At 37.8% G+C, this 11,697-nt stretch overlaps 1 protein-coding gene across 1 annotated transcript; it reads left to right on the plus strand.

Annotated features, from left to right (window-relative positions):
- The first annotated feature begins 345 nt into the window (after positions 1-345).
- LOC119725680 (glucose-induced degradation protein 8 homolog) lies at positions 346-7,103 on the plus strand. The gene is made up of 5 exons (XM_038197202.1): positions 346-498; positions 1,888-1,999; positions 3,209-3,405; positions 4,572-4,769; positions 5,788-7,103. Exons 1-5 carry the CDS (start codon positions 496-498, stop codon positions 5,959-5,961), a joined length of 684 nt encoding a protein of 227 aa, XP_038053130.1. The 5' UTR covers positions 346-495; the 3' UTR covers positions 5,962-7,103.
- The last annotated feature ends 4,594 nt before the right edge of the window (positions 7,104-11,697 follow it).

Raw genomic sequence — 11,697 nt, forward strand, 5'->3', positions numbered from 1 at the left:
CCGAGACACTTTCGAACGAACTCGGCCACACTCGGCTCGGGTTTCGATGCGCGTAAACTAGTAAAGGGGTTCGTTTTTCCTTTTCCTGTTACCCTTTTTCCATTTTTGTTTTGGGAAAACTTTGTGGTAGCTTATTGTCTGTGTACCTCCTTTTCTCTTGACGATTTCAAAACGGTAATTGATTGGACTTTAATACACGGATCGAGCTATAGCAATAGGTCCTTATATTTTTTAGTGGGGGGGGGGATAACAAAGGTAAAAGATTATTTATTTCAAGTGCGCCCTCTTTCGTTAAATGTCCGTTCATTTGTATGGTTTCCGCCGCACCTATCTTGTGCGTGCATGTATTTCCCAATGGTATACCGGTACGATGTGTTGTTGGCCAGACGTTTTTGCTTTATTGTGAAGTGAAACAGCAAAAAGAGAGCCGTACTCGCTCTCAAACCCGGCGAAATTGTGGCGTTTTTCAACTTCTTCAGCACATTCTTTGCCAGTATGGTGAGTTGAGATTTGTTCAGTGTCTCGTTGAGAATCGTTTGGTGAAGTAACACTGTTAACAAAATTGCCCGAACCTGAATGCAAGAAAAAAAAGGGAATATCTTATCCTGGCCCAATTTCCGGACATCGAGCTACATGTATACATGTAGTTTTTATACATGGCTGTGTGACAATGTAAAACCTGATCTCCATGAACCACTTACAAACATCTCCCACTGACGGTTTACTAGCATTAGCGATATAATTTATGTCCGTGAATTCTAAAAGTGATGTTTGATTGTGTGAAACCCCTCACCACAATATTAGCACTGCAGTTTTGGAAAGATTTCCATATACGAACATGACGAAGTTCACTCAACACCCTGTGTACAAACCCTATGCGTTTGGACTGAAAAATTTTAGGCCGAGTAAAAAAAAAAATAGTTTCTCGTCCGGGGTTTTTGAAAAAAGGGAGGAAGCGGGGCTTTTTATTTTTTATTTTTTATTTTTTTCAAGATGACCGCCTTTTCAAAATTGCCTGCAACCGTTGGTGTTCCACTGTTCAAAGACACTTTTAAAGATGAAAGACAAGTTGGACAAGAGAACTGAACATATTTACAGTGTCATTTAGAGTTGAATTGGTATTGGTATTTATTTTCCGATGAATTTGTAGACTTTTTCGGTGTTTTTCTACTACATTTTTCAAAAATGAAAAAAAATTTAAAAATCCAGGTGGCCTCCAATAGGAAGCGGGTGGGGACGAGAAACTTGGTTTTTTTTTTTACTTCGCCTTAAGTGTTTTCTAAGAAAATGCTTGTATTTTCTCACTGCTCAAATTGACTTTGATGACATGAAATTGCTGTCTGGGGGCTTGTTAGTCAATACAGAGGACAATTAGTGAACTTCGTATATGGAAATCTTTCCGCAGTTTTAATCACCAGGCCTACTAGGCTACTGTCAGTGTCACTGAGTACTGGCCTAAGCCTGCTAAGGCCAAAAAAAATACTTCTGCTTCCGGTTTCCCTACCTACATGACCTAGGCCTACTCTATCATTGCCTACTGTGACAGCCCCTACTCTAATTTTTTTTATGGGAAAAATGAGAAAAAAATACCCAAAACCATCCATTTCTACCTTTTACCGTTGCCTACACGTAGACGCCTCCATAGGATCGTACACAAAATAAAATTGGCAAAAAAAATAATTCCCTACCTACCTATCCTATCCTATTTTCCAATGCTATGTAATCGGAAGCAGAAATTTTTTTTCTTTTCTTGTCCTAAAAATGATGGCGTTGATTACCTTTTTGGCTCGTTGTTTTCTGTTGTAATCTCGGTTTGTTCTCCAACCCCAAACATTGCCAAATGAGAAATCAACTGAAAGTCGTTGCTTTTCTGTTTACACGATGCAGGCTTCGTCAAAGACCCTCGAGATCACGCAAGAAGCTTGGCTGGATAAACTACAAAGTCTTCACATCACCCGGTCCGATATGAATAAACTGATCATGGATTATCTGGTGACAGGTCAGTAGAAAAAGGAGTCAGGATTGACATTGGGGTGGGAAGGGGGTTGAATAGTTCGGAAAGATTTCCATATACGAAGTTCACTCAACACCCTGTGTACAAACCCTATGAGATTGAACTGAAAAATTCTAAGTGTTTTCTTAGAAAATGCTTGTATTTTCTCACCGCTCAAATTGACTTTGATGACATGAAATTGCTATCTGGGGACTTGTTAGTCAATACAGAGGAAAATTAGTGAACTTCGCATATGGTAATCTTGCCAATAATTCTTTTGACCATAAAAATAAGTTGTTTTAGAGAGGTTTTCAACTGTTATTTGTTTTTGGTATTTATGTTTGTATGGTTACATCACTGCAGATACAAGCTGTGAAAGATGGTTCAGTAAATGGAGGATAGCACAAGTAGAAAGTCAACTGTGATGTTTGACAGTGACCTCTCCACCCTAAATGAGTTGCATTATTTTGACCATCTCACAGCCGGGGGCTGGAGGGGGTGGGAATTCCATGGCATCCCCCTTCCCCCCTTTCCCCTCCTCAGTTCTCGGCCATTGAGTGATGAAAAATAATGAACATACCCAAGAAATGTCATGACTATAGGTTAAAGGGTTTTGGAATTATTAGCTAATTAATTATTCATATGCACCAATAGTAATTCTGCACGGTAACCCATGGTAGGAATTTTATATTTTGGTATCAATCAAATTAGGTTTTGCCCTTCAGCGACGTTTAAACACTGTATACTCAGTGTGTTACCTCCTGAGTGAAAGTTAAATCCGATTCAAACCGGCGAACCTATCCCGTTTGCTCGGTGGTTGATGAGTAGTAAGACATTTGCCCTAGAAAGCAGGAGGTCGTGGGCTCTAGTCCCATCGAGTGATTTTTTTCCAACTTTCACTCAGGAGGTAACACACTGAGTATACAGTGTTAAAATGTCGGTGAAGGGCAAAACCTAATTTGAATTATATCACCCGACGCAAAATTCCATCTCATAATAGTTTTTGGTATCAAATGATGTTCAATGATGTTCATGACTCGAGGCTCTGGTCGCGGAAAAGTTGCAAGGGTATCTCGGAAAAAGTTGAGTGGAGGAGGGGGGGGGGGAACTCACCCCCCCCCCCTTCCCCAGCCCTATGAGGGTCAAGTGCAAATGCTGAGTGTCGCACTGTATTGCCAATTATTCCTGTTACCGATTCTTTCCCTTCTCTTGCAGAGGGTTTCAAAGATGCAGCAGAGAAGTTTCAGCAGGAGTCCGGCACGCAACCAGCCACGACGCTGGACTCTATGAGCGAGAGGATACAGATCAGAGAAGCGATCCAAGAAGGCAGGATAGAGGAAGCCATTGGATTGGTCAATGATATCCACCCGGAGCTCCTAGATAATGACAGATATCTGTACTTCCATCTACAGGTGGGTGTCTGGGTTCCAAACCACCCTGGAAATCAGGGAAAGCCTGATTTTAAACGAGTTTTCATTTTTTTTCCAGTCAGGGAAAACTTGAGGAATTTAGGAAAACACTGTTCTGTGGGCCAATGGTTACTGTGTTCGACTTGTTTGCCGTGGTACATGGGTTCGGATCCTGACCATGGGAACATGTCGCTTGTGCTCTTGAGCAAGGCACTTTACCATTACTGCTTCGTCCTTCGGATGGGACGTAAAGCCGTAGATCCTGTGTGTTTTATAATGCACGTTAAAGAACCCAGTAACACTTATCGCTTAGAGAAGGGGTTTGCCCCGGTGTTTCTGGCAGTGGCTGCAATATGCGCCGCAGCACCTTGTAAACCCTTATAAAGTGCTACATAATGGTTCTCATATTACTCATGTACTTCATTCATCTAGTAATAGACATACATTGTAACTCCCAGTGCCTCCGTTGCGATAATGCCTGAATAGGTTTCTGCAATGTAGCCATACAGATACAGATACACTAAAAATCTGGGAAAACTCAGGGAATTTGACAGTGACCCAGAAGAGAAAGTTTTTTTCCGGTTTGGTGTATGTGCATCTTGTGCCATATGTCCATGTTGTGTTCATTGACTGACTGGCTGTGGTGGCTTTTTACTGTTGATGCAGTGTGAATATTACACATTTCTCCAGACAATAACTCGTGACTTCCCAGTAACTATTGCTCACGGAAGTTTGAAAATTTCTCAGGGACATATTAGGAAAAAGATTGTTAGATTTTTATCCAAGTTTTTTTCCGTGAGTATCCTTCATTAACTCGAACCCTTCCCTGAGCCTTCATAAATCCACCAGTATTTCTGGAGGATTTTTGGGAAGGCACTGCCCTGTCGTTTACAAAACGAGTTTTATCCCAATTGTGCACAAACCTTTTTTTAGCAAGAACACAAGGAGAATGGAAGCAATACATTTAAGAGTCTGGCCAAACTCTCTCTTTACATACTCTTGAGGGGGTACTTCTCACAAATGTCCACCGAGTTAACTTATATTAATGCTTTGGTGAACATTGCAAACCCACTTTGGGAAAATTGAAAAACTTAAAATTTTCAAAAGTAGCTGTGAAAAATATCCACTTCTTGCGTTAAGAGACTGTTTCGTTGCTCTCTTAATTGCAGCAACAGTACCTGATTGAGTTGATCAGGAATGGCCAGTTGGAGTCAGCTCTGGAGTACGCTCAGACCAATCTTGCCGAGCGAGGAGAAGAAAACGCTGAAATCTTGCCGGAGCTGGAGAGGACGCTAGCCCTCCTGGTGTTTGAGAATCCAGAAACGTCACCCTTTGCGGACCTCTTGCATCCCTCACAGAGACAAAAGGTGGGAAGATTTTTAACAGTGTAAACTCTGTCCCGAGCCCATATGGTCCATCAGGCCGGCGTTTATCTCCAGTTTCAGTGGCATGAAACCACTGAGAATATTTCTACTCCCCCTGGACAGGATGCCAGTCCATCGCAGGTTACTCCCCAGCTAATGCTGGTACCCATTTATACTCCTGGGTGGAGAGAGGCAAGTGGGGATAAAGTGCCTTGCCCAAGGACACAACGTATGGCCAGCAGCTGGATTCGAACCCCTGACCATCTGATCATGAGTCACGAACCCAAACCACTAGGCCACACTTCCCCACTTTTTAACAGTGTTCTTACCCCAAATCGATTTTGCCTTCTACCGATATGATTTTGCCCTTTGCCGATGAAAGTCAGACAAGAAAAAATTTAGGTAGCCTTAGAATTTAAGTCTGATTCAACATCAGCTGTTCTTCCCCCAAATTGATTTGCCTTTCACCGATATGGTTTTGCCCTTTGCCGATGAAATTCTTACAAGAACATTTTTAGGCAGCCTTAGAATTTAAGTCTGATTCAACATCAGCTGTTCAGAACAGCTGTTCGGAAAATTGCAACTGCATATTCAACGTCATCAGGTGCGGGTGCGCACAGTGTGCAAAATATTCTAAACACGCACGCATGTTGCTCGAAATGTCTTCGAAATATGGCGCAGCCGATGCGCGCCACGAAAATTTGACTCTCAAAATGCCGGTGCGCGTGACAATCTGTAGGGAGTGACGTCATTTGAGAGAGACCTACACAGTATATTACCATACACTGACGTATGCAATAGCTCTGTATACTCACCGTTGCCAAGGGCTTACAAGGAAACAGCTACTCGGGTGGGACTCGAACCCCAGACCTCCTGCTTACTAGTACAGATGTCTTACCACTCGACCACCGAGCTTGTTGGGTCGGCTGGCTGGTCCGAACTTCATGTTCATCCTTTGCTTTGTAATTCCTAAAAAGCACCTTCAAGTTCTTAATCTTCCTGTTTTCTCATCCTTCTCCAGGTCGCCAGCGAGCTAAACTCAGCCATTCTGGAAGCCGAGAGCCGCGAGTCGATGCCCAAGCTAGCCAACCTCCTCAAACTCCTCCTGTGGTCCCAAGAACAACTGGACGCCAAGAAGGTCAAATTCCCTAAGATGAAGGACCTGGCTAAGGGCGAGTTCCAAGGACCCAAATGATGAACGGAGTCGTCCTCCACTCAAAAGCCTACCCCCATGAAATCATAGACTGTGGATATTGATCACCTCTCGTGTCTCCTGTGACTCCTACAAGGAGAGCTAGATATAAGTGACTTATCTCCAAACACTTGCACCAGAGAACACACCGGCCAAAATAAAAGTTCTTGGGACGGAAACATTGAAGGGAGATGCAAACTCCTTCCCTTGGGAAAGAATATACGTACTCTGCGATCAGTGGCGGCACCAGACTCTACAATTTTTTATTTAGTTATGTGGGTTTTTTTTTGTGTGGGGGGGGGGGGGAAGTGGGGAAGAAGCAAAGATATATTTTGGGGGGCAGTCAAAATAATGTGATTTCCAAAAGCTAAGGCGCAAGTGATCCAATATCAGGTGTAAATACAACACAGTGGATATAGTTTGTTATAATGGTATGGGCCAACAGTGCCCCCAGGGAAAACAGTTCATCGACAACTGATGGGGCTACCCTGGTAAAATAACACAAAATAAATAAATAAATAAAGTGTGCACAGAACCAACATTTTACTTTCTACTTTCAACTATAGTTCTGATTCTGAACAGCGAAGGAAATGTACAGAATTAATTTCTACATCTGGGGTAGGGGAAGAGAAAAACGTGCCCCCCCCCCCCCTCCCCTTTAGCGCCGCCCTGTCTGCGATATTAATAGCCTTGCGTAGACCACAAACCATAAACGTGTTTTATGAATTACAGACTTGCCCACTTATGGTTTAAATTACGTGCATATTTAGGTACATTTGTAAATAATGAAGAGTAAAGCAACATGGACTCTGAGGAACTGTTGACAGAACGCCTTTCTGTCTTAACCACTTGACAGAAAAAAATATGCACAAATTTTATTATGTGATCATGTGACTTCAAATCACATGATTTAGATCACATGACTTTATCGAAATGAAGCCACACACAAGGATTCAACGTCTGTATGTATTAAACAATCATTAGTAAACTTTTTGTTAATAATTATATATTATTTTCTTTTATAATGTAAATAAGCTTTTTTTTGGTCTTTTTGTTCTGTCTGTATGCAATAATAAAAATTGTGTTAATGTCATTGTTACCTGCCCAGTAGAGATATTGATTTAAATAGCCCTTTGACATATTAAGTATTGACAGTTTTTTCCTTGATTTTTATTTTTGTCCATGCCTTACTTTAATAAGGGAATTTGGCCAGCCTCAAATGAATTTTGCCCAATTTTGAGTAAAATGCAAGGTTTACCCCTTACAATTTTTGATTTTCCAGAAAAAGTCACATTTTGCCCAAAATTGGAATTTCGTGGAAATGTTAAAATTGTAAGGGGTTAAACTTGCGCTTTCATCAAAATTGGGCAAAATTTAACTTTTCTGCTCAATTTAAAGTTGTAAGGGGTTAACCTAACATTCTCATCAAAATTTGGCAAAATTTGACTTTTCTGAGAAATTAGAAATTGTAAGGGGTTAACCATGCATTTCCATCAAAATTGAGCAAAATTTGACTTTTCTGGGGAATTTAAAATTGTAAGGGGTTAACCTTGCATTTTCATCACAATTGAGCAAAATTTGACTTTTCTGAGAAATTAAAAAATGTAAGGGGTTAACCTTGCATTTTCATCAAAAATTGGCAAAATTTGACTTTTCGGGGAAATTTCAAATTGTAAGGGGTTAAACTTGCATTTTCATCACAATTGAGCAAAATTTGACTTTTCTGGGGAATTAAAAAATGTAAGGGGTTAACCTTGCATTTTCATCACAGTTGAGCAAAATTTGACTTTTCTGGGGAATTTAAAATTGTAAGGGGTTAACCTTGCATTTTCATCCAGAATGGGCAAAATTTGACTTTTCTGAGAAATTAAAAAATGTAAGGGGTTAACCTTGCATTTTCATCAAAATTGGGCAAAATTTGACTTTTCTGAGAAATTAAAAATTGTAAGGGGTTAACCTTGCATTTTCATCAAAATTTGGCAAAATTTGACTTTTCTGAGAAATAAAAAAATGTAAGGGGTTAACCTTGCATTTTCATCAAAATTTGGCAAAATTTGTTTTTTCGGGAAAATTTCAAATTGTAAGGGGTTAACCTTGCATTTTCATCACAATTGAGCAAAATTTGACTTTTCTGGGTAATTTAAAATTGTAAGGGGTTAACCTTGCATTTTCATCACAATTGAGCTAAAATTGACTTTTCTGAGAAATTAACAAATGTAAGGGGTAAACCTTGCATTTTCATCAAAAATGGGCAAAATTTGACTTTTCTGAGAAATTAAAAAGTGTAACGGGTTAACCTTGCATTTTCATCAAAATTGGGCAAAATTGGACTTTTCTGAGAAATTAAAAAATGTACGGGGTTAACCTTGCATTTTCATCAAAATTTGACTTTTCGGGGAAATTTCAAATTGTAAGGGGTTGACCTTGCATTTTCATCACAATTGAGCAAAATTTGACTTTTCTGGGTAATTTAAAATTGTAAGGGGTTAACCTTGCATTTTCATCAAAAATGGGCAAAATTTGACTTTTCTGAGAAATTAAAAATTGTAAGGGGTTAACCTTGCATTTTCATCAAAAATGGGCAAAATTTGACTTTTCTGAGAAATTAAAAAGTGTAAGGGGTTAACCTTGCATTTTCATCAAAATTTGGCAAAATTTGACTTTTCGGGAAAATTTCAAATTGTAAGGGGTTAACCTTGCATTTTCATCACAATTGAGCAAAATTTGACTTTTCTGAGAAATTAACGAATGTAAGGGGTAAACCTTGCATTTTCATCAAAAATGGGCAAAATTTGACTTTTCTGGGTAATTTAAAATTGTAAGGGGTTAACCTTGCATTTTCATCAAAAATGGGCAAAATTTGACTTTTCTGAGAAATTAAAAATTGTAAGGGGTTAACCTTGCATTTTCATCAAAATTTGGCAAAATTTGACTTTTCTGAGAAATTAAAAAATGTAAGGGGTTAACCTTGCATTTTCATCAAAATTTGGCAAAATTTGTTTTTTCGGGAAAATTTCAAATTGTAAGGGGTTAACCTTGCATTTTCATCACAATTGAGCAAAATTTGACTTTTCTGGGTAATTTAAAATTGTAAGGGGTTAACCTTGCATTTTCATCACAATTGAGCTAAATTTGACTTTTCTGAGAAATTAACAAATGTACGGGGTTAACCTTGCATTTTCATCAAAATTTGACTTTTCGGGGAAATTTCAAATTGTAAGGGGTTGACCTTGCATTTTCATCACAATTGAGCAAAATTTGACTTTTCTGGGTAATTTAAAATTGTAAGGGGTTAACCTTGCATTTTCATCAAAAATGGGCAAAATTTGACTTTTCTGAGAAATTAAAAATTGTAAGGGGTTAACCTTGCATTTTCATCAAAAATGGGCAAAATTTGACTTTTCTGAGAAATTAAAAAGTGTAAGGGGTTAACCTTGCATTTTCATCAAAATTTGGCAAAATTTGACTTTTCGGGAAAATTTCAAATTGTAAGGGGTTAACCTTGCATTTTCATCACAATTGAGCAAAATTTGACTTTTCTGAGAAATTAACGAATGTAAGGGGTAAACCTTGCATTTTCATCAAAAATGGGCAAAATTTGACTTTTCTGGGTAATTTAAAATTGTAAGGGGTTAACCTTGCATTTTCATCAAAAATGGGCAAAATTTGACTTTTCTGAGAAATTAAAAAATGTAAAGGGTTAACCTTGCATTTTCATCAAAATTTGGCAAAATTTGACTTTTCTGAGAAATTAAAAAATGTAAGGGGTTAACCTTGCATTTTCATCAAAATTTGGCAAAATTTGACTTTTCGGGAAAATTTCAAATTGTAAGGGGTTAACCTTGCATTTTCATCACAATTGAGCAAAATTTGACTTTTCTGAGAAATTAACGAATGTAAGGGGTAAACCTTGCATTTTCATCAAAAATGGGCAAAATTTGACTTTTCGGGGAAATTTCAAATTGTAAGGGGTTAACCTTGCATTTTCATCACAATTGAGCAAAATTTGACTTTTCTGAGAAATTAACAAATGTAAGGGGTTAACCTTGCATTTTCATCAAAAATGGGCAAAATTTGACTTTTCTGAGAAATTAAAAAGTGTAAGGGGTTTACCTTGCATTTTCATCAAAATTGGGCAAAATTTGACTTTTCTGAGAAATCAAAAAATGTAAGGGGTTAACCTTGCATTTTCATCAAAATTTGGCAAATTTGACTTTTCGGGGAAATTTCAAATTGTAAGACGTAAGTCAATTTAAATTACAATTTAGAAATTCCAAGAAAAGTCAAATTTTGCCAAATTTTGATGAAAATGCAAGGTTAACCCCCTTCAATTTGAAATGTTCAAGAAAAGTCAAATTTTGCCCAATTTTGATGAGAATGCAAGGTTAACCCCTTACAATTTGAAACTTCCAAGAAAAGAGAATTTTTGCTCAATTTTGATGAAAATACAAGGTTAACCCCTTACAATTTGAAACTTCCAAGAAAAGAGAATTTTTGCTCAATTTTGATGAAAATGCAAGGTTAACCCCTTACAATTTGAAACTTCCAAGAAAAGAGAAATTTTGCTCAATTGTGATGAAAATGCAAGGTTAACCCCTTACAATTTGAACTTCCAAGAAAAGTCGAATTTTATCAGTTTTGATGAAATTGTAAGGTTAACCCCTTACAACTAGTAACTTCAAAGAAAAGGCAAATTTTTCCCAATTTTGATGAAAATGCAAGGTTAACCCCTTACAATTTGAACTTCCAAGAAAAGTCGAATTTTCTCAGTTTTGATGAAAATGTAAGGTTAACCCCTTACAATTTGTAACTTACAAGAAAAGAGAAATTTTGCCCAATTTTGATGAAAATGCAAGGTTAACCCCTTACAACTAGTAACTTCAAAGAAAAGGCAAATTTTGCCCAATTTTGATGAAAATGCAAGGTTAACCCCTTACGACTAGTAACTTCAAAGAAAAGACAAATTTTTCCCAATTTTGATGAAAATGCAAGGTTAACCCCTTACAATTTGAACTTCCAAGAAAAGAGAAATTTTGCCCAATTTTGATGAAAATGCAAGGTTAACCCCTTACAATTTGAACTTCCAAGAAAAGTATTATTTTCTCAGTTTTGATGAAAATGTAATTAAGGTTAACCCCTAACAATTTGTAACTTACAAGAAAAGAGAAATTTTCTCAGTTTTGATGAAAATGTAAGGTTAACCCCCTACAATTGGAAACTTCCAAGAAAAGAGAAATTTTGCCCAATTTTGATGAAAATGCAAGGTTAACCCCTTACAACTAGTAACTTCAAAGAAAAGGCAAATTTTGCCCAATTTTGATGAAAATGCAAGGTTAACCCCTTACAATTTGAACTTCCAAGAAATGTCGAATTTTCTCAGTTTTGATGAAAATGTAAGGTTAACCCCTTACAATTTGTAACTTTCAAGAAAAGAGAAATTTTGCCCAATTTTGATGAAAATGCAAGGTTAACCCCTAACAATTTGTAACCTACAAGAAAAGAGAAATTTTCTCAGTTTTGATGAAAATGTAAGGTTAACCCCCTACAATTGGAAACTTCCAAGAAAAGAGAAATTTTGCCCAATTTTGATGAAAATGCAAGGTTAACCCCTTACAACTAGTAACTTCAAAGAAAAGGCAAATTTTGCCCAATTTTGATGAAAATGCAAGGTTAACCCCTTACAATTTGAAACTTCCAAGAAAAGAGAAATTTTGCCCAATTTTGATGAAAATGCAAGGT

Source organism: Patiria miniata, unplaced genomic scaffold (genome assembly GCF_015706575.1).
Source record: "Patiria miniata isolate m_02_andy unplaced genomic scaffold, ASM1570657v1 HiC_scaffold_19, whole genome shotgun sequence".
Classification (NCBI taxonomy): Eukaryota; Metazoa; Echinodermata; class Asteroidea; order Valvatida; family Asterinidae; genus Patiria; species Patiria miniata.

What these genes read in the sequence shown, in the direction of transcription:
- LOC119725680 (XM_038197202.1), top strand. An exon ending in CATGGATTATCTGGTGACAG is followed by an intron (nt 2,000 to 3,208) that starts GTCAGTAGAAAA and finishes CTTCTCTTGCAG; the next exon opens with AGGGTTTCAAAGATGCAGCA. An exon ending in ATCCCTCACAGAGACAAAAG is followed by an intron (nt 4,770 to 5,787) that starts GTGGGAAGATTT and finishes ATCCTTCTCCAG; the next exon opens with GTCGCCAGCGAGCTAAACTC.